General features: G+C 36.6%; 1 protein-coding gene across 1 annotated transcript in view; it reads right to left on the reverse strand.

The window, feature by feature from the left end:
* The window catches only part of Thsd7b (thrombospondin type 1 domain containing 7B), an 873,729-nt gene that overhangs the window by 559,715 nt on the left and 289,959 nt on the right, over positions 1 to 24,055 (reverse strand). Inside the window, exon 3 of the mRNA XM_048345548.1 lies at positions 7,626 to 8,436. Coding sequence (XP_048201505.1) covers positions 7,626 to 8,436 — 811 coding nt within the window. The remainder of the gene's footprint in view (positions 1 to 7,625; positions 8,437 to 24,055) is intronic.

The following is a 24,055-nucleotide window of genomic DNA, read 5'->3' on the forward strand; positions in this document are numbered from 1 at the left end:
TGACAAGTTTAAGTATGTTTATCGTGTATGAAATGATCAAGCTTTTAAAAGATTGCCCACACCAAATGTTCCTATATATCAAAATAAAAGTAAAATTCATTCGTCTAAGTCTTAATTCACTTAGACAATAAATCACTGTTCTCATAGACACAGTCTGTCTTTTCTGTAGTTGAGAGTACTTAACTCAGATGCACTCTTATTCTGAAAGGAGGATGACAAGGTAAGTCACAGACAAAAACTTAATTGACAATTTTATTTCACAAGGCAAGGTGTTGCAAAAAGTCAATAATGACATCATTAAAATCTGAAAAGGGATGATGAGGAAGCTCTTTGACAGTGGTTTTAAAATATGACAATGAAACTTGAGTCATGTCAATGTAAAAGAGGAAAGACAGAATGTGCAATAAGACAATTAAAAACTATAGATCTTTAAACCCTAGAGGCAAATCAATGATGAGGGAGCAGAGTAGCAGGGAGAACAACACAGCTGCCTGACCCAATGCAATATATAGAGGAAGGGAAAATCACTTGAGGTGATGGTTGGAAGCCACATTTGTCAATGAATTAGCTAATACAGGGCATTAATTAAGGCTTCAAGTCTCAGACTGAGAAAGTAACTTACAGCAAGATGCAAGCAGGAGCTCTATTACAGAAGAAGTAAAGGCAGTCTCTTTCTAATCTACATGATATGCCAAAATCAGAACAAAAAAAATAGAATATCCCTTGTCCCCAGAGTCTCACAGTCCTCCCAAAGGCAAAAGACCTAAAGCTAGATACAATTGAGCAAAAGGAATCTGGGCTTTAGGACAAAGTATGATTCATAAGGGAAACAAGATTCCATCTAGCATCTAGCATTCAGGACACTCATTATAGCCACAAAATGAAAATGTGCATTTTCAAATATTTTGGATAAGAAACATATTCACTGCCTAATGTATGAAACTGTAAACCCTCTGTACATCACTTTAACAATAAAGAAATGAAAAAAAACACCCAAATATCAAAAAAAGAAAATTATTCCTGGTGGTAATGCCAACAAAGTTCACCATGTTGGACAGAAATGAGACAGTGTTATCAAACACAAGTTCATAGCTGTCAAGAATAACAGTGGCACTTTTAGTAGTTGAAGGTAGAGAAATAAACATGCCCTCGTTTACCACTACATTTCCCTAAAAGCCTCGTCATTTCATGACAGTATAGAAGGCATTTCATAATCCTGATGACTAAATGAAATGAATGTTTGTGGAATGAAATTTCATGGCACAATTTGAGGAAAGCTGTCCAGATCCAGTCTGTCGGCTGAAACATAAAAGATATCAGGGAGAATTCTGGTGGGCACTGTGCACACGAAGTGGAACTTGGATCCATTTACTTCAGTGCTCACAATAAGAAAAAGCCTATAAGAACTAAAAGTCAACCTGTCTTATATATGTCAGAGAATTGAAGTCAAAGGACTGTTCTCTGCCCCTGAATCCAGAGTGATAGACAGCAGATGGAAAGGATCACAACTTCCTGAAGGAAAGGACAGGAATGAAAACCACCACTGGAGCTAGTGTTCGCATATGTAAAGTTAAACTGTGATTGACAAATTACTGCAGGATTGGATTGGACAAGCCTGAAAGTTATAAACTCTAAGGAGACTCAGCTGTAATGAGAACCTTATATATTCATAACTTTTACCTCAAAGAAGAGAATATCAGAGAAAATTCTTTTCATGCTTCTAAATATTGGAGAACATTAGAATCATTTAAAAATATTTTACAAATATTTCAAAACAAAGGATTCTTCTGTTCAGAAGACTTTCCATCAAGGAAAACTATTTCGGTATAGCCTAGTCAATCAAAGATTTACCAAGCCTAAAGTGACATGAGAAAAGGGAAGGGGATCTGGGTTGGTTCTATATTTTAGTAATGACAAATTGTGCTACGATGAACATAGTTGTACTGGTGGTTTTAGTGTGATCGTTTTAGTGTAATCTTTTGGGTAGATGCCCAAAAGTGGGGCTGCTGGGTCATAGGGGAGCTCTATGTTTAGATTCTTGAGGAACCTCCAACCCAGATGTCCCTCAATAGATGAGTGGATCAAGAAAATGTGGTACATATACAAAATGGAATTCTATGACTCTATCAGAAAGAATGACATTGGCCCATTTGTAAGGAAATGGAAGGACTTGGAAAAAATCATACTAAGTGAAGTGAGCCAGACCCAAAGAATAGCCTCTGTGGTCTCCCTCATTGGGAACAATTAGTAAAAATCTAGGATAATTCTAGCAGAAGATCACAATAGCTCAATAGCTTTATGTCCATATAAACACATAAGATGATGCTAAGTGAAATGAACTCCAAGTTATGGAAACAAGTTATTGCCTTTTGCTTTTGTCTTTCTTCCCCATAGTTTTACCCCTGATATCACTGTAACTGATTTTGGTACCCTGGATATTGCACATATGTGAATTGGAATTATGGAAGGGAAGAAGAATATCAAAATGGAGAGACAAAGGATAAAAGGCAAACCAATATTGCAACAGCAATATTTACAAAACTATATGGTGTAAACAAACTGTACACCTCAAGGGGGAAGGGAAATGGAGAGGGGGAAAGGCGGGGGGGGGGCAGAAATGAGGGAGGAGGTAACAAGTTAGATAAATGTATTTACTACATTACATATGAAACTGTAAGCCCTCTTTATATCACTTTGACAATAAAAAATTGTTTTTTGAAAAAGGAAAGGGAACCTCAAAATGGAGAGACAAAAGATGAATGCCAAACCAATGCAATATCAATACATACAAAATTATATGCTGTAAACCAAATGTTCAATTCCCTGGGGTGGGGGAGGGGAAGCAGGGGAGAAAATGAGGAAGGAGTTAAGAAGTTTGATGAGAAATATATGCACTGCCTTATGAAACTGTAAATCCTCTGCACACCACTTTAACAATAAATAAATAAATAAATAGACTGGGGTAAAAGGGAGGACAACTAAAAAGTGCTTGTGGTAAGTCCAGAAATAAAGGCTCAGTAATGGGAGTACAGACTTTTTTTCCCTTTGGCATATCAAAATAACTCATGCTTAATTCCAGGTGTTTGCAATGGAAATATTCAAATCTTACTTAGAAATAGAATATTCGAGACAATCCAATGACAATAGAAATGTCTCAAATAAAAAACAAACAAAGAAAATAACAAAATCTGAGGAATTTTTAGCATTTAACACTATAAATACAGCAGATACAGAGTTGCTCAAAATTATGTAACAATAGAACTTCATTTTAAGGGCTAATGAATCTCAGCTCCTTTTATTTGTATATGAAGTTCACCTTTCACCAAAACACTATACTGTATTTGAAAAGATAGAAAAAATGAAAATATACAAAAGTTTAAAAAGCTAGGGAAAACTGTCCATTAAAGTTCTCATAGTGATCATTTCAATATCAAACTGGAAAGGAAAAACAACTACAATAGTATACCAACACCTCCAAAGGAAAAAAGAGACAACTTGCAAAAACAGATGAATACTGTGAGCAGGAAAATTCTCAGATTAAATCAAAAGTAAAATAAAAAAAATCAAAGACACTGTAACATAAATGAAAAACTACATTTGAGTTAAACCCGGGGGTGGGGGGGGAATCAGTGAGCTTGAATGAACATCAATAAAAATGTCTAAAACCAAAACAAAATAATAGAAATGCAGAATATCTAAGATTTGTGGCATAATTTCAAAATGAGGTCACGTAATACATAGAAGAATATCAGGAGAAAATTATTTAAAGTAAAATAAATGAGTCAGCAAATATTGTCTAACAATTTGCAGAATCAATGACAGGTATCACATCATAGATGCAGAAAGTTCAGGAAAAACCATAAATGGTAAACACCAAGGAGTCTACATCTAGTCATATACTACTTAAACTTCAGAAAATGAAAAGCAAATAGATAATCTTGAAAGAAGCCAGAAGGAGAAAAAAATCCATGTTACCTATAAAAATCCATGTTACCTAAAAGAAAACCTTTTCTTAAAGAAAACTTTGATAAGCTAAAAGATACATCCAATAAACTTGTCCTTTTATGGGAGCAGGTGGCCCCTGCCTGTAATCCTTAGCTACTAAGATCTGAGGATCGTGATTGAAAGCTACTTGGACAGAAAAATCCCCATGAGACTCTGATCTTCAGGTCAAAAACCACAAGTGGAGATGTGGCTCAAGGTGGTAGAACCATTAGCCCTGGCCACCAGAGCTCAGAGACAGCCCTCAGGCCATGAGTTCAAGCCCCACACTGACACTAACAACAAAAATTATCATTTAAAGTAATCAGAAATAAAGATTTTTTTTCAAACAAAATTAATTGAATTTAGCACCAGAATAGTTTTGCAAATAAAATTTTAAAAAGTACTAAAGGAAGTTTTGGAGAGAGAACAAATATGACCAGAGAAAGAGGGGTGGTATAAATAAATGTGAAATCAACTATTTTATTTCTCTTATTATAAATGATAGCTGGAAAGCATAGAAAATACTGTCAGTATACAATTCTATTTAAAAATGAATTAGTTGTAAATTATAAGCAAAAGAGAAGCCATTTAAAAAGGATATATATGTATATATATACATATATATGGTAGGTGTTAATCTGTGTCCAACAATCACTTTATACATAAATTTTCTAAAATGAATCTTCCTTTGTTGTAAATTATAAGCAAAAGGGATGCCATTTTAAAAGATTAAAAGGATATACATCTCCTCATATATGTGCTTGTCTAAATTGGAATAATAACAAATGATGATGAAGAACAATGAAAGTAAATAAGCTATGTGTGTACATAATATGGTATTAATCTGTGTCCAACAATTGCTTTAAACATGCCAACAATTGCTTTAAACATGAATTTTATTTATACATAGACCAAATAAACCATCATTGTGTAAAAATTAAGAACTAAAACATGTTTTTTATAAACCCCTGATTGTAAATGGAAAAGTATGTATTTAAAACTAAAGGGATGTAAAGAGAGCATCTGTTAATAATTATCCAATTCATAATTATAATAATCCAGTAATCCAATTAATCTAATTACCTGAGAATGAAAGAATGAGAGCAAAGAAAATTGTCAATAATGAATAATGATATTACATGATAAGAAAGGGGTTAAACCTACTAGAAGATATTATAATAATTAATATGTATACAAGTAACAACAGAATGTAAAAATACTTGTGGTGAAAACTGATATAACTGCAGAGAGAAATAAAAAGAATTTTCTACTATAATTTGGTATTTCAATATCCCTCTATCTATACAAGATAAACAATTTAGGCAGAAAATCAGTAAGGACATGGTTGAACTGAACAGTAATGTCAATCAACTGGATCTAATTAACATTTCCAGAATATATCTAACAACAGCAGAATGCACATTTTTCCCAAGCTCATTAGAAATATTCATAAAGGTAAATCATAATTCTGGACCCTAAAATCATAAGTTAACATAAACAGAAATTATCCAATACTATAAATTAATAATGAAGACAAATGGAGAAGAGTGAAATACATAGAAATTAAGTAATCTATTCCTAAAAAAATAAGCTTTAGAAGAAACTAAAAGAGGTCGTTGTTGCAATAAGTTTGACAAGCTTATGATAACATGCATCCACCACTGCAGTAACATCCAGAATGTATGATATAAATCCTATAAATCCTCTGCTAATGTCTCATGTCTCTTTCCATTGTTTTAAACTTCCGTCAGTCATGCTTACTCTCTGTTACTACCTCTCTTTTGTTGCCTTTTTCAAAATGCCACAGAATTGAAATGATATTGTATGTTGTCTTTCAGACCAGCACCATTTTACTTTGGTAAGTTCTCTTTACCATTGTCAACTGTGGCTCCTCTGTGTATCCTCATGGCAGAAGAAAAAAGAGCAAGTTCTTAGGATTTTCTTATTATAATACTAATGCCATTCATGAGGGTTCCACATTCTCACATCATTGGATTTCCACCTAGAATTTCACCATATGAATCTGAGAGGCACAATCATTCAGTCTATAATACAACTGGAGCAAAGATAATTCACAGTAATGTAAGAGGTTAGCCTTGGGTAGCCTGTGAGGGATGGCGAGGGAGTATCTGCATGTTTTCTCAACTGTTCTATAAACCTGAAAATGTTGCAAAAAATAAAATCTATTTATTGATGATAAAGATGAGCAAACACAAATGAAATAAAATTTTTCAATGGAATGCTCACTTAAAATACAGGATGCATTTTTAAAATAATATTCTTACAGAATCGCAAATACACATTCACATAAACTGTGTAAATCATTTTCTTAATCTTCTAGGCTTTACGGAGATAAGCAATAATAAACTGCAAACCACTTTCCAATGTACTTTCCAACTATATATGGCATGAATATGAGCAAAGTATTGTAAGGTGATATGTATTTGTTTGTGATATCTTATTTAAAAAATCAATAAATTGCATTGTTCATAAATAGCAGTTGTCTTCTATGGAATTTAAGAAAACAGCATCTGATGATAATAAATATTTCCAGAGACTGGTACTGTGTTGTTAAGAATTTAAATATTATTGAGAGGTAGCTTATCTGGGAAGAAACTTAGCAATATACCAATACTCAAATTTAAGAATTATAGGAAGAGTTCATTACTACTACCTACATATTTCTATGTTTATGTCATAGCATTTTAAACTATATATTTTTGTGTGCCAGTTCTGAGCCTTGAACTCAGGGCCTGGATATTGTCCCTGAGCTTTGGCTCTCAAGGCTACTGTTCTATTCCTTTAACCACAGATCCAGTTCTAGCTTTTTGGTGATTAATGGGGATAAGAGCCTCATAGACTTGCCTGGCTTGGCTTTGAACTATGATCCTCAGCTGTCAACCACCTGAGTAGCTAGAATTAGAGTTGTGAAACACTAGAGCCTGGCATTTACTAGAGCTTAAAAAATAAAATTAAATAATTTTACAATACGAAATTTTGCCTTTAAGAGTTTAATCCTGCTACAGGTAGATAATTTTTTTTTTTTTTTTTTTTTGGCCAGTCCTGGGCCTTGGACTCAGGGCCTGAGCACTGTCCCTGGCTTCTTCCCGCTCAAGGCTAGCACTCTGCCACTTGAGCCACAGCGCCACTTCTGGCCGTTTTCTGTATATGTGGTGCTGGGGAATCGAACCTAGGGCCTCGTGTATCCGAGGCAGGCACTCTTGCCACTAGGCTATATCCCCAGCCCCAGATAATTTTAATTATTGCTAAATTTGCTTTTTTCATAAGCAGTGCCTGAAAATGCACTCTTGGATTACCTTCTGGTACTGCTATAAATATAAAAAAAATTGTACAACTCAGATACGAGTCTTCATAAAGGTGAAAACAAAAGTAAGCAGAAACAAAAAGTAAACTGAAGACAAAGGTATGAAGAAAAATGGTAAATACTGATATAATCCAGATCTCAATTTTGAGAGTAAACTTGAATTCTTGCATGCTTGCATTAGTTATACAAAAAATTTATAGGAGTATTTTTGTTAGACTATAAGATTTCCAACATTCATAATTGAAATTGAAAGTTGCTGAGCTTAACTTCTGAAAACCTGAACTACAATCAAAGGAAAGCGCTGAAGGGCTCCTACCTCAGCAGAGCATTTCTTCCATCACTTCTGGTGCACCAGACCTGCCGGGTTTGATACCCAACCTCTACATCCCAGTGCTGGGAAAGGTGGCGTGCTTTGTAGCTCTGGAGTTTAAAGGCCACTTCCTCCTTTGAATCGGAACTAAAATCCAAAGCAGTCCTTCCATTGAGGTTAACTTCTTTAAGATGAGGGAGTCTACATTTACTCCAAGGTCCAACTTTAAGGCTGTAAGTACGTTCCTCTTCCCCAAGGGGGCAGGACATGGGCACATCACAGGCTCTGGATTCTGTTAGGTTTGGGCACTGCAAACCGCCATAGAGAGGGGGTGCAATGGCCACCCTAGTTCTGTGCTGCAGGTTCTTCCCGCATCCTTGGCTGCACTTGGTCCATGGTGAGAACTCCGACACCACACAATCCCGGGGGCAAGGGATGAGGCAGGCTTGTTCTGTGGGGGGCTGAGGAGCGAAGTGTTCACAGATTTCGCTGGCGACCATGGTTCGGTTCAGCTTCTGCAGGCAGTGCACCGTCCGGTGCTGTAGGCCGTGCTGAGCAGTCACACAATCCACGGTTCTGGGCTTAACTTCACCTTGGGCATAAGGAACAAGCACACAGTGGTGCCAATCGGAAACCTCCCACTGGAAGAGGTCACGGTGCCAGTCACAGACGCGGAAACAACTTCTTTCCCTTGGAGGCTTGCTGCCCTCATCACAGTGGGACAGAGAGCTGGTCCACCCCTCAACGTGAAAACACCACACTGCTCGACTCTGCACTCCTCCGACTCCACAGTCTCCCGAACACCTTCCCCAGGGGCCTACAGGTAGAAACACAAGGGTAGCAATTACTCAGAGACCTCATTCAGCCACATCCATGGAAACGGAGCTCAGACAACATAGTTCCCTCCATCACCGTCCTCAAATGACAAATTATGGATGAAACAGAGAAAATATAATTTAGGGAATAAAAGCCTGGATTCCACATCCATTTGCTTTTGTTGAAATCTCAATCTATCTCTGATCAGTAATGTACACATACAAGCATTATCTGAACTTACTAAGCCTTATTATCACATATAAGGTAGAAAATAATAAAAGCATGATTTGCAGATTTGCTGAGGATCAATGCTATAATGGAGTGTCAAGGAGCCAATATAATTTAATAAATGATTGGTGTCATTATGATTATTATGTTCCAAAGCTGATATATCCAACTCAATATTAATATTTTCTAGTTAGACAGGGTTTCATCTGAAAGAAAAGCCCTAAAGCCAGGATTTTAATAAAGTAGGATTTTTTCCATGTTTCCAGTTTTTCAGCTCATATTCTAAGACGCTCCAAATAAAAATGTTTTTTAGAGAAAACTTACAGGATTCCAAATATATTTTCATTTTCTAAATAACTGTCCTCAGTTTTGGTTAGTGATGAATTGTATGAAGAAAATAAAAATCTGATCCAGAGGAAAAATAGACAATAAAAGAAGCTGCACTAAATCATCATCTAAGGATATACTGCCACTAGAATCTGTAAAATGTACCTGTGCAGATTTTTTTTTTGAGTTAAGACCTTATTATGCTGGCTAGGCTGAGATCCAGCCCAGCTCGAGCTCTGCACCTTATTCTGCCTCACATGTAATTAGGACTACTTAGCTGATGGATTTCTAAAGGCTATTGACTACAGATGACGCTTCCAGAATTAGCTTATCAAGACGCAGATCTTTTCCTTGTAATTAACTTATATGGGAAAGAGTGCAAAAATCAGACATATCAGCCTCCCTTAACCAAGAGGTGGATCATATATCTTTTCACAAGGACAAGTAGTAATCACATTTTACATTGATGAGAAAAATGGTTCTCTCCTTTTTGCTTTACTTAAATATGTAATATGAACCTGAACACACGTTTCATTAGGTTAACTTGGAAACTCCTGCCACTGTGCCAGATCTTTGATGGTTATTAATTCACTTCACTCCTGAGATACGTGAAATACAAGATACATTATCTGTCTTTCGCCAAATCTTGTTAGATACACCCCCCCCCAAAAAAAGAAGCAAGCTTGTAGAAATTATTTTCATTTGCACACATTACATTTGAAAGCATGTACACAAGTCACACGCTCCAGAGGGGAAAATCTGTCCACATCTGAGCCCACATCCTACAATGGGGATTTCTCATGTTTTCAGTGAAATAGTAAGTGCTAGTTCTAATGTATGTGGTCACCCTAGTTGTTCCTCAGATCTTGTCACTGCTCAAATAAATATAATACTCTTACTAATATGATGGTGTTCGTACAATGGCTTCTGCAACTTCCTAAAAGAGCTCAACATAGGGAATACACTCTCCTTCTTTTAGTACCCATACACTAAAGGCATGTCTTGCTGAAACCCAAAGGGCAAGTTTCATTGGAATCATTCAGCTTGTACTGAACAAAATATCCTTGGGTTTGCCTATTTCCTTCCCTTAAAGTGTTTTCTACACTGCTCATGGATATAGTGGACCCATATGGAGAATGCTGCTTTCAAAATTAGATGATTCTTTCAGCTATTCTCTATTTTGGTATTTTACTTCTTCACAGATTACCTACAATTGTGTACACCACAAGTTTATATTTTGTTACTTAAAAGCAACCTGCTGGCTCTAACTTCCCAATGTCTAGATGCCACTTCACTTGTTCATGATATCAGACTATACTTGGAACTGTTTGTAATTAAAGAATGGTCAGTCATGAACTGGTGCACCCCTATAATGCGGGTTACTCAGGATTCTGGAATCCGAGGATAATGGTTCCAAGTCAGTCCAGGCAGGAAAGTTTATGAGACTCTTATCTCAAGTTAACAACTGAAAATCCAGACATGGAGTTGTGACTCAAATGATATAGAGCACTATCCTTGAGCAAAAGATATCCAGAGACAGTGCCCAGGCCCTGAGTTCAAGCCCACGAATATCAGATACACGACACACATAAAACAAAACCTCATAGTTACTCTACAAAGGAATAGTTCAGAAACATATTAATGCATCAAATGCCAAAATTTAAAATGAGCCATAAAAAATAGAATAGGAAAGCTTCTGGATAAAAGTCAACAAATTTTTCTGTAAAGCACTGTGTAATTTGACATAATGGCTGTCAGTGTTTCTGCTCAGGTATAGATAATTTCTACTCAAGATTTTTGTACTGGAATAAAGAAAGACCAGAAAAATATAAGCTATTTCTAATAAAGCTTGAACAAGTTAATATTCAATTAAATTCAATTAGAACATCCTTTCAAGTGGCTCTTATTCTTTCTTTTAAAGCTTTTGACTAAGCCATTTTCTTGCAAGTATAATTCTGTTTTCTTTTTTAAAGTTCTCTAGTTTCAAGATAGCTCTTTTGTTATTTGAAATTATTAAAGTTTTAAACTTAATAAATGACTATTCTTCATTTACTTTCCACATCCTCTATTTATGCAAAAATTTTTACAAAGGGCAATGTTTTCCTAGATCAAGGGAAGACAAAATACAACTATTAAGAATCTAATATAGCACTGCAGATCAATTTCTTAGCTCAGTCATGATCTCTTATTTGTTGGTAAATATTCCTTTGGATATGAGTGGAATGATAATGAACACTAACATGAGAAATGTTTGGAACAATTTCTCTGTTCACTTCCTGTAGGTTGAGGAAAGCAATTCCCATTTGACAAGATGTGTCACGTGTATAAATATTAGACAGTAGTACATTTAAGAAGGCAAAATGAAGTAATAAGAATTCCTTATGCTAAAGCAAATTGTGAGGACAGCTAAAAACATATAAGTACCAAGCAAATGCAAAGTGAATTTTGTATGCTTAAGATAAATGAAAAACAAATTGCAAATAAGACACATGAGATGGAGACAAGACCTCTTAGCAATTGACCTATAACGATTTGCATTTCTCAGGCATGGTGAGAAAATATGTTCTGTGGTTTATTCAGTTTTATTTGGCAATGAACTTTCAATATATACAAGAATGAAAATTACACTGCCCTGAGGGGTTTTGCCATTTCAAAAGACGTGTATATTGAAGTAAAATGTGACCTGCAGTTTGAGAAATTTTGTAACATTTGTCCAAGCTCAGAATAAAACAGAAAAGATTAAACAGTTGAGCAGCTGCATGGAGAAAAAAGAATATCACATTAAAAAGTCACACTCAGATTATATATCAAACTAGTCTAAATAAGCACTCAAAAATCACTCATTTAAACATAGTTTCAGTCATTTTTATACTCCATAATTGGAAAATATATATCGACATTAAAATAAAACAAGCCAGACACTAGTGTCTCAGGCTGGTAATCTTGGCTATTAAGAAGCTGGGATCCAGGTCTAGATTTGAAATTATCTTGGATAGAAAAATCTATGAAACTAAAGTCTGTAAAACTTCCAAAATAATCAACAAAAAGCAGGACTAAAGGTGTGTTCCAAGTGATAGAACCAAGCAATTAAGACAAGAAAGCTTGAGGTCCTGAGTTCAAATTCTAGTATGGAAGAAAACAAGTTAAAATGCAATACATTGGGCTGGGAATATGGCCTAGTGGCAAGAGTGATTGCTTCGTATACATGAAGCCCTGGGTTCGATTCCTCAGCATCACATATAAAGAAAAGGCCAGAAGTGGCGCTCTGTCTCAGTGGCAGAGTGCTAGCCTAGAGCAAAAAGAAGCCAGGGACAGTGCTCAGGCCCTGAGTCCAAGCTCCAGGACTGGCAAAAAAAAATGACATATATTAAAAGTTCAGTTATAATGGAACATTAGACTAAAACTCACAACGTATTTCTAAAAAATTACCCCAGTGACACAAAGAGTACAGTAGATTATTAGTCATTTGTATGACATATAGCTTATAAAAATCTTCCATTCTGGAGTCTTTATTTTTAGCTTGTTAGCTATGTCCTTTGCTCTTCAGGAACTTTTAAGCTGGTGTAATATCATTCGCCAAGCTTTTCTTTGATTTGTTATGGATCTTTGTAAGCAGGTATTCAAAACTGGTGGGGAGGGGTGGGAGTCAAGGGGAAAGGGATGGACAAATGAAGAGAAATTGGGAAGAATGTGGTCAAGAATCCACCGATTATCAAGCAAATTAAGAAGAGTGAGAGAAGAGGAGGGATGGGTGAGAATATTGAAAGGGGTGATCAAGATATATTGATCAAGATATACTGTATTCATAAATTGCTTTATTAAATTGCAACTATTTTCTGCAACTACATGAAGATAATGGAGGAGGAGGAGGAGGAGGAGGAGGGGGAGGGGGAGGGGGAGGGGGAGGGCGAGGGCGAGGGGGAGGGGGAGGGGGAGGAGGGGGGAGGAGGAGGAGGGGGAGGGGGAGGGGGAGGGGGAGGGGGAGGGGGAGGGGGGAGGGGGAGGGGGAGGAGGGGGAGGGGGAGGAGGGGGAGGGGGAGGAGGGGGAGGAGGGGGAGGGGGAGGGGGAGGAGGAGGAGGAGGAGGAGGGGGAGGAGGAGGAGGAGGAGGAGGAGGAGGAGGAGGAGGAGGAGGAGGAGGAGGAGGAGGAGGAGGAGGAGGAGGAGGAGGAGGAGGAGGAGGAGGAGGAGGGAGGAGAACTGAAAGTGTCCACCTGTATCCAGGAGCCCTAATATTGTAAGAGTTTTCCTGTAAGAGTTTATCATTTCACCTCTTACATTGAGATCTTTGATCCATGTTGAACTGATGCTGGTGCAAGGTGATATATTAGGATCTAGTTTCCATTTTCTTCTTGTGGATATCCTGTTTCCCATCACAATTTGTTGAAGAGGCAGTCTTTTTATTTATCTGAGGCACCATAATGTGGAACTAGCATGTCTCTGCATCTTACACAGGGATGAGTTATGGATCCAAGGAGGATGCTGTTGAGGGGAAAAAGGAGTGCTCAGGATGTAGAGCTCAAACACGACTGATATGAATGAGAGACTGATAAGGAGCTTCTGTGCATGTACTAGGCTACTTGGGAATATTTATTTTACTGTGCTTGATTGAAACTATGTGAAATGAATTAAAAATAAGAAGGTGGGCTAAACTGTACTATCTTTTCTATGAGACAAAACAATCAATTTTGAATAAACTGATATTTTAAGCCAACTCAATATTCTGTGAGTGTGCCAGTATGAAGGCTTAAAATCAGATTCTGGGCACTGTCCTTTAGTTTTTTTCTGCTCAAGGTTAAGTGTCCTACAGACAATCCAACTATAATCCTCACATAACAGCCTCCTGAATAGCCAATCCCATATAAGTTTCAAATAACAGGTTTAAAATGTGGCTAAGTGGGCTGGGGATGTGGTTTAGTGGTAGAGTGCTTGCCTAGCATGGATGAAACCCTAGGTTTGATTCCTCAGCACCACTTTAGAAAAAGCAGAAGTGGCACTGTGGCTCAAGTGGTAGAGTGCTAACCTTGAGCAAGAGGAAGCCAGGGACAGTGCTCAGGCCCTGGTTTCTAGTCCCAGAACTGGCAAAAAAACATGTGGCTAAGTAATTTCTTTACATGGCAGAGTAGTTATTGATGAATTATAAGGTCATTTTTAATTTTTTATTTAATTTTAATTAACATATATTAATAATGGGAGATGGCTTTACTGTGATGATTTTATGGATTTATACAGTGCACTTTTAACAAGTTCATCTTATAAGTTCTTAGTACCCTTATATCTTAGTATATGGTATTATACTATATATCTTATTATACACTTAGACACCTTCCTCCTCTCTCTTGTTTCACAAGATGTTTGGTGAGTTTCCCTGTGTGTGTGTGTGTGTGTGTGTGTGTGTGTGTGTGTGTGTGTCTGTGTGTCTGTGTGTCTGTGTGTCTGTATCTGTGTGTAATACACTTTAATCCTCTTCACTCACCAGTATCAGCCTCCCCCTCTGACTCCCAGTGATCCCACTTTAGTAGACCCCATGAATCCTTTGTTTTACTGACTGTGTTTTGACAGTAAGTGCAAATACATGAATGTTCTAATATAATAATCTTCTGCAAGCAAAAAAGTGCTGGCAAATTTTATTCTCTTAATTAAGTTACCCTTAACTGGATTAGTTAAATGAATGTAGTGCTCAGTCTTAGTCATCATGTTTGAGCCAAGCTGCTGTAGGCATGAATTTAGGTGTGTTTACCAGTAAAATGCTTGCAACACAGAAGAAAAGGGACTTTCTAACTCAGAGAAAATAAACACACTCTCAAGAGTTTTTGAACAATACTAGCTACTGTTTGAAGCAGCCACCTTGATTTAGTACCATTCATGCCAAAGGAGAAGATGTTTGTTTGATTATTCATTTTTCCTAGCCACGGCTTTTATTACCTTGACATTGCTATGTTTTTATCTTGGGCAAAGGGACTGAGGATTGGCCTAAGTGATAACACAGGCTTTAGCATCTTAAGCTAATTATTTGTGGATAATTATTTTACCAAAGCACTCATAAACCTCAAAATCATAAAATCTGAAATAAACCAATAATGACTGACTTATAGGGTGCCTCATCTCCACCAAATGGCTGAAAATTTATATAATAAATTCCACTGCTCAGGAAGCATCTATTAAGTATAGTTAAAGCAATAGTACCTTACATAGCAGACACTTACCTAGAAAATTTTACTTTTTTAGAGGTATCAAAAACACAAAGCATGGGAAAAACTGGCATTTATTCATTAAAAAAGTATTCACTACCTCCTATTTGACAAGTAGTACCTAATACTTTTGTAATATAAAAACTAGCAAGACATTAAATATCTTTCAAAATCTACGCACTAAATTCAATGTCAATTCACTCATGAAGAAGCCACATATTTTCCTTTCCTGCCTATCTACCCTAACTTTGTAGATATTAACAATCTGAATATTTTTGGTTTCTCACAGGTCTATGGACCTAAAGCAGTGAGACAGGTACACATGGAAACAAAAATGGAAGAATTTTGAAGTCTAGATATCTAAATCTATCATGATAGTTAAGCAACCTATTATGAGAAAATACATACAGCTATCTAATATTTCATAATTTTTCAAGAAAAGTCTGCTTTCTACACATAATCATTGTCCAGTAATGGTTACATGTAACATAACTGAGAAAGACAGAAAATGTAAAAACATAGAAATATATTTAGGTGAGAAAGATATAAATTTCTAGCACAGGTTCCTTCAAAACATCTCCTTGCATTGTTAATCTGTTAACACTACTATTTAAAACACACACACACACACACGCACACTTATATCTGGAACAATATGTGTTAAAGTATTCTAATAAATATCCTTGGAAAAATTTAATAGGAAAACTTAAGAGCTACTAAATACAAAATAATTTCCACAGGTATAAAAATATTTATATCTCACTCACATAGGCACAATCATTTTTGCTTCCATCCCCACTTTCTGTGTGATTGTATTTTCTTTGACACTAATTGCAGATTGTAAATCCATTTCATCTTTATGAACAGATGCCTCTGACTTAAAAGCAAAGTTCTTCTGTTATTTATCATTTTTGTTTACATATTGTTAGTTGCCAGTGGCTAGAATATCCATTACAAGTAGCTCTATGGCAAAAGTAGATCAGAAATATATCTGAAAAACTCATCAGCAAATGCAAACACTACTGGAGGCAGAAAACCACCCTTTAAAAACTGTGTATCAATATTTGTAGTTTGGGTCCTACTTTCTCCAAATTCTAAGGCTTAAAGAGACTATCTAGTCTCATATACTTTGTAGTGTTCTGACACAATGAGTCTTTTAAGACCAGTAAAACTCTTAGTACTAACATCCTGGAAAGCAAGAATGGACAGAATTTCTCACCGTTCACAGTGCTCACCAGTGGAAAGAAAGCCTAGAAAAATTCAGTGACTTACCCAGGGTCATCCTATTACTTAGAGCAGAATTGAGGCTGATAATTCCATTTCCATATACCAATCCAAGGACCTAGATGCTTTATCACCATAGCTTCTATTATTACAGTGCTATGACTGTCAGAGAAGAATAAATACCCTATAAAGGCTTGTAATCTAAGTTGTGCAACATGGAAAGAAGGAAAACAAAATAAACAAGTGGAGATGATATAAAACCTAATACAATGCAGGAAACAACAGCTCTGAGACTGTTACGAGGAACAGGTACTTCCTCCAAGGGACCCTTCACCATTTATTCTGTGAATTGTGATTCTTCCTATTTTATTCAGTGAAAATACAGGCTGAGTTACTGCTCAAGTAGACACATTAGAGTTCAGGAGTTTAACACAAAAAAAACCTTCAGGCAAAAATCAGCATTTGTGCATCCCCAGAATAAATAGAATAGGTATAGGAATGACGATAATGTGCTTCGGTATTTTTTGAATGCCTGCTATGGTGTTCATGCTATACATACATTATTAATCATGTTCTGCTTGGCTAGAGGAGAACATCAATATATGATATCAATGAAATGCTCATGGTAAACATCTCAGGGACACTCTCCAGCTCTGTCTTCCTCTGAACGTTTTATATAGCAATTGAAACTTAACTATTTAGTAGTGTTATCCCTTGAACCCATGATGCCTTGCAAAACCATTAGGAAAAACATATTTACAAGGGTGTGTGTGTGTGTGTGTGTGTGTGTGTGTGTGTGTTGGAAGTTCAGCTAGTGTGAGGAGACAACTGTCCTGCCACTTTCTCTTCTCTGTTTCGTGAAGCTCTTTGTCCTCTCTCTGTCCCAGCTCAATGGTCTGGCTCTGGTGATGGCCTCAGAACTCCTGGGGCTCTGGCATCTGTCAAATAGATGTTTATGACTTGTTCACACCTATAAATATGGATCCATTCAACTTTGACTTTTTACTTAGAGGAAATGTTTCAGCTAGACCCTCTCGATTCCCTGGAGAGCCCTAGGACCAATGAGAGAGAGAGAGAGAGAGATGAGAGAGAGAGAGAGGAGAGATGTGTTGGGCTCCATAAAACAATCCTTTTCCTGAAACTAGGCTGTCTTTTAGAGTCTCAGGAAAAGAAAGTTATGCCAAACTAGGCACACAACCTCTGAAAATACATTTTTAAATAAGGTGGGTTAATATACAAATGATTCACTTACCATTAAGCAACTCAAGAAATAATTTTTCCTATGAACTTGGGTATGGCTCAATTGGGGGTATACTTGGCCTAGCTTATGTGAGACCCAAAGTTAAGAAGGGAAGGGATGAGACAGGGATGGAAGAAAGGAGGGAGGGAGGGAGGGAGGGAGGGAGGGAGGGAGGGAGGGAGGGAGGGAGGGAGGGAGGAAAAGAAGGAAGAAAGAAGGGCATTGCCAATTTTTTAGTAACTTCAAGAAAACCATCATGACAATGATTACATGCAGCGGATCTGCTTCTGAACACATAGTGCTTCCTAGAAGCAGATATTTGTATCATGTACAAGCTGGTGAGAACAAAATGCTATCTACATTTTGGTGGAAAGAACATCTAGTTCATCTCATATTTTTTCAAAGGGATATTTATGTCTCTTTTTAAACAGCAATTTTAAGACTATTTGAGACTCTTATTGTAGAAAAAGTAACTTCAAAGTTACTGTATCTGAAAAAGTATCCATGAAACTACAGTATTCATAGCAACATAAAAACTCTGCATCTTTTTAGTCTAGAGACAACTGAAAACATCTATTTGCCTTACATACCCTAATGAACACACTGAAAACTTACATGAAAATGTACAAAAAACAAATCCAGTCAATTACTCATTAGCTTTACCTCCAAGAGGTTCTAACCTGTGTATGCTTCTTCATACCTAGTTACTTGCTTAGTTCCAACCACTGCTGTCTTATAACACCTACTTGCATTCCCAGAATCTACTACCTTCTCCCCACTGTATCTCTACCATCAATCCTTTTTCTCTTTTTTCTGTATCACAATAATGTATTTGAATACTTCAAATCTATACCATTTTGTGTATAGCCTACCACCTATTTACCACTTCTGTGCTAAAATCTCAACAACTTCCTATTTCTTAGAATAAGGATATCAAAATTATTAACATATTATACAAGTGCCTATCTGATTGGATTCCATCTTATCTGTTGAGTGTCTTAATCATCTGGACCACCCATAGCTAACCCATCACTTTGGCTACTTTGGAGATCATTCAGTATGTCAAGATTGCTCCCATACTTGAACTGCTACATGAATAATGTCTTAAGCCAAATCCAGCCCTCCACAGTTTAGAACTCAATACTCTAAATCCTCCTTTCTCTTCAAATCTTAAGCCATTTCCATAGAGAGCCCTTCCCTATAATCTAACAATACTTTGTTCTTCTAAAAAGTATCCATAATTTTTGAATTATAAATATACTTATGCAATTTATTGTTTAAAGCTTGGCTCATGCATTGCACTATAAAAGTAAGTGGTAGCTGAAATATGTTGGACTCATTCATCACTTTACTCCCAGTAGTAGCCCACCATCTGGTAAGTAGTCAGTCAAAATGGCACATTATGGAAGTATGAAGAAATAGCATTGTAGGAAGCAGAGTTGTGCCCAAGCATGGTTAGGAAGAAAAGCAGCTAAAGATTCTTCTTATATATCCATAGGAAAAAAAGTTGTAGTAATGTATCCAATAGAATTTTTAAATGCCAGCTTTTCACAAACTCATTACAGTGCCTGTTTTTATTTCTTTTAACTTTGTAGACTCTTTGCCAACTTCCTTAAATCTGAAGTACTCAGTGACAGGGTCTCTAGTTTTGTGATGAGCATATTGAGGTACAGAAGCCACCACCTTCAAACACTTTTCACCTTAGGCACAGGTCTAACCAGAATGATCCAGTTAGCTCAATCAAAAACTAAGACAACTCTTATTTTCTCAAAACACACAAATAAAAAAGAATTCACTAATCAGATCTTATCTTTTGGATGCTGATATATAGCCTTCTAAAGAATTGAGAAAGTAAATCTTGGTGGTCAAAGGTTTGTTACAATGACAATAAAGACACACCAGACATTATCCCCAGACATTATGCATTATCTGCATAATGATCTTGTCAAGCAGGAGCTGCACAAAGCAGACTAATCTTTAAAAACTTTCAAGTGCCTTACACCTCATGGATATATTCAGGAAAACTGGCAGAAGATAGGAAAGTAGGGGAGATGTGATCTTAGCGAATATTGACATGATACACGGAAAGACCTAAGAGGGAAGGTATACACCTTAAGACTGCTAATGTGGATTACTTCCGTGCCTAATTAGGAAGCCCTGGAAAACCACAGAAATTCAAGCAGCAAGGTGGAGATGTGTCAGGTTGTAAGCTCATGATTAGAAAGCTGGTAGATTTTGCAAAAGAATGTCATTATGCTCAAATCTTAGCAGGGCTTTCTAAAGGACTATTTATTCTAAAGGGTGAAATTTGGGGCCTAGGGTCTGGTTCCATCTTTATAAATGTTTAACTGAGTGGAAGACCAGACTTATGAGTACGTTTTCTTTATGGAAATGCAAAGATTTGTAATGGAAAAACAGTCTTGAAATATCTTTATACACAATGTTTTTCCTTCCTCCTGGTATTTCTTTCTCTTTCTCATGTGTGATCAGTAGCCTATGCTGATTGTTTTTTTCAGAGAAGAGGTAGAATAGGCAAGAATAGAATATGGGTCAACAAGCCTGCTTTCTGTGTTGTCAGAAGCTTGATCCAATAAGGTTATTTCTGAGGTCCATATCTTTGTCACCTGTCATATATTCATTGGCAAAAGACAAAAAGAAAAAGTTTCCTCTTTGCTCTCCTGTTTTGTTTTTTTTGTTTGTTTTTGGTTTTTTTTGGCCAGTCCTGTGCCTTGGACTCAGGGCCTGAGCACTGTCCCTGGCTTCTTCCCGCTCAAGGCTAGCACTCTGCCACTTGAGCCACAGCGCCACTTCTGGCCGTTTTCTGTATATGTGGTGCTGGGGAACCGAACCTAGGGCCTCATGTATCCGAGGCAGGCACTCTTGCCACTAGGCTATATCCCCAGCCCTCTTTGCTCTCCTGTTTGAAGCAAAGTTTACATAAACAGAGATGTTGGTGTCTGTGAGAGACGGAATTTATACCTCACTTTCCCAGCAAGGCAAGTCAAAAAGTTGGTACCACCTTAATCTAAGCATTTAGCACAGTAGGAAAACAATGTGAATGACCAAGTTCTAAAAGTGCCAGCCAACCTCTCAGGAATAACGCCCCATGCCCTGAAAATGGCAGCAAAAGATGGAATTCCCAGAGAAAATGTCAGAAACCTTGGTGGGAGATAGAGCTCAAAATACATAATCAACTTCAAGAAAATTATATTTTTCACATATGCTTGATTTTTTAAAGCTAAAATGGAACTCACAACAATAATTGCCAAAACATATAATAATTAAAGGAAATCAGGAGGTAATAATAATTACATCTCTACTAAAAACCTAAGGGCTGGGAGCCCCAGAGGACATGTAAGCTTTGCTCAATAGTGCACTGAGAGAATCAATCCTCATTATCCTTTATGAGATGGGTGGTTACACAGAAGTTGCCTGTTGCCTGGGTCAAATCTTTTAGCCCTTGCATGATTAGAATTTCCCAGAGTGCTTTGCAGGAATTCAACTTCCAAAGGAAGTGAATTGAATAAATGTCATTTGAATTATGAGTGCACTTTACATTTACATAATGAAAATAATAATTATTATTATAAGGTAGCATTTATCATCTGATAGACTTACTGTTAGTTCATACTCAACTGACATGAAAAATGGTGTTTTAAAAGTTCTGAGAGGTAAGGAAATGACTCCGCGGGCCACAATATTTCCTGAGGTAATCATTTGTCTGATTACAACTGCAAATGGATAATCATGCAGGATTCTCAAAATGCTTTGAAGAAATGAGGACACTCCTGGAGTGTACTAGGTAAGGAAGGAAGGGCCCTGTCATTGGATGGACTTGGAGCCAGTGCATGGCTACACTAAAGTCAAAGTTTTATTCTTTGGGGGGTTTCTTTCAGACTTTTAATATACATTCTTACCAAAAATTTTACCCTAGCATGCAAAGGTTCACAAACTTCTGTGTCTAGGTAACTCTTCTATTGGAAGAAAAAAATATTTTTGAGTATGATGCTTTTCTGTTATTACATGAGGCAACTAACATTTTTTATTTTTTCATTTTTAAATACTTTGAAATATTTTACCTCTTTAAATTTTAATATCCATGATTATATATAACATGAAATATATTTTAATTTTAGGAGCCATATCTCATACATTCAGATTCAATTCCAATCTCAAATATAATCGCTGGCACATACACTCTTTCCAAGAACACTGTATCAGAAACTATTGGAGATCCATTATGTGTTCACAAAGGAAGATAGAGGTAAAATAGAGGGCAGAGATGGAGATACCTGTTAGGTGTTAGCCTAGTGATTTCCAGAACCCTAAAAAATGAAATCAGAGTGCATGTAATAGCAAGAGGGTTTGATGTTGTATAGGCACAACAAATCCAGAATAATCACTAGATGTGTTGGCAACTCACTGAACCAATAAAAAGGTTCTACATGTGGTATCTGTCATCTAATTTTAAATTTTTGTGTGTAATTTTAAACACAGTTTACACTGTTGTAGGGTTTTGCATAAGGATATGACAAAATGTAGTTTATTAGCTACATATTAGTGAATTAAAGCAAAGTAAAGACAAATTCCAATTTTATTTTATTTTATTTTATTTTGCCAGTCCTAGGGCTTGAACAGTCAGGGCCTGAGCACTGTCCCTGGTTTCTTTTTGCTCAAGGCTAGCACTCTGCCTCTTGAGCCACAGTACTACTTCTGGCCTTTTCTATATATGTGGTGTTGAGGAATCTAACTCAGGGCTTCATGTATAGGAGGCAAGCACTCCTGCCACTATGCCACATTCCCAGCCCTGAATTCCAATTCTAGAAGATAACATTATTTGTTTTGAATACCATGACAAAGTATTATATGAATATGGCCTTCTGAAATAACATACAATAAATGAATTGGCTTACAGGAATATTTTAATATTATTATGAACTACATAGTATCAACTTTGTATTAATACATTATATATACTTAATCCAATTGTTTTATGATGTATAAGAAATATTTAAGATATGATTATTATTATATAGGCATTGTATTTTATATATAAATATATGTATTAACTTTAATAATATGGCTTATACTAAGTAATCATGTTAAATATATGGACTATGCATACATTTGTGTGTATACATACATTCAGGTTTATTACTACTTGAGTCGCTTAACCTATTAGTTTTTAGCACTTCTTCCTAATGCATTACCTCAAAGATCAAATTTGCTTTTTTTGCATCCCCCACCCTAGCTGGCACAAATGGCCTCAATCAGATTTTGTTCTGAATCTCATCTTTGTGTAGAAACCAATAACCAACTATCGCACTTAGTTAAAATACTGTACTGCATACAAACCTCAATGTACTGATATCCAATACTAAAGATAATTTGGAATTCATTTCAATAAATAACACTTTTTATGGTCATGTGTACATAGCTATTGAGCTTTGGTGTTCCTCTCCTAATAATATCCTCCTTTGGTCTCACTGTGGGAATGTTTAGAATCTTGTATAATCTATCATGTCCAGGTGCATTTTTTTGTCTTTTACCATCCAGTGTGTTTACTTGTAGATTTATAGGCACATTCTATTTACAATAAATGAGGGAAACCATATAATCTATGTTTCATTGGGTCAGGGTCTTTCTTTGGGTCTTTACTTTGCTAAGTATTATTTTTTCCAAGTCTTTCCATTTTCTTACAAATGGAAGGAAAGACAGAAGTATAAAATTCTGATTGAAGCATAGAATTCCTCTGTGTATATGTACCACATTTTCTTTATCCATTCGTCCACTGAGGGTTATCCATATTGATTCCATATCTTGGTGATACTAAACAAAACTACAATAAATATGGTTGCACCTGCAGTTTTATTGTGGCTTGGTTTTTGGTCATTTGTATAAATGCACAGGAGTGGAATTGCTGGGTCACAGAGAAACTCCTATTAATGAACCTTCATACTGCTTTCTAGAGTGGCTGAACAAGTTTACATTCCCACCAATAGTGTAGCAGCATTCCCTTTTTTTTTTTTTTTTTTTGGCCAGTCCTGGGCCTTGGACTCAGGGCCTGAGCACTGTCCCTGGCTTCTTCACGCTCAAGGCTAGCACTCTGCCACTTGAGCCACAGCGCCGCTTCTGGCCGTTTTCTGTATATGTGGTGCTGGGGAATCGAACCTAGGGCCTCGTGTATCCAAGGCAGGCACTCTTGCCACTAGGCTATATCCCCAGCCCAGCATTCCCTTTTGGCCACATCCTTGCTATCTGTTATTGTTAATTTTTTTGATAATGGCCATTCTATCTGGAGTGTGGTGGAATCTCAATGTGGTTTTAATCTGCATTATTTCTTTTATTATCAGAATAAAAAGGTGTTTTTTTTAAAAAAATTCTTCTCTCCTTTGTTGGCTCTTTCTAATT

This window comes from Perognathus longimembris, chromosome 4, assembly GCF_023159225.1.
Source record: "Perognathus longimembris pacificus isolate PPM17 chromosome 4, ASM2315922v1, whole genome shotgun sequence".
In the NCBI taxonomy this organism is placed as follows: domain Eukaryota; kingdom Metazoa; phylum Chordata; class Mammalia; order Rodentia; family Heteromyidae; genus Perognathus; species Perognathus longimembris.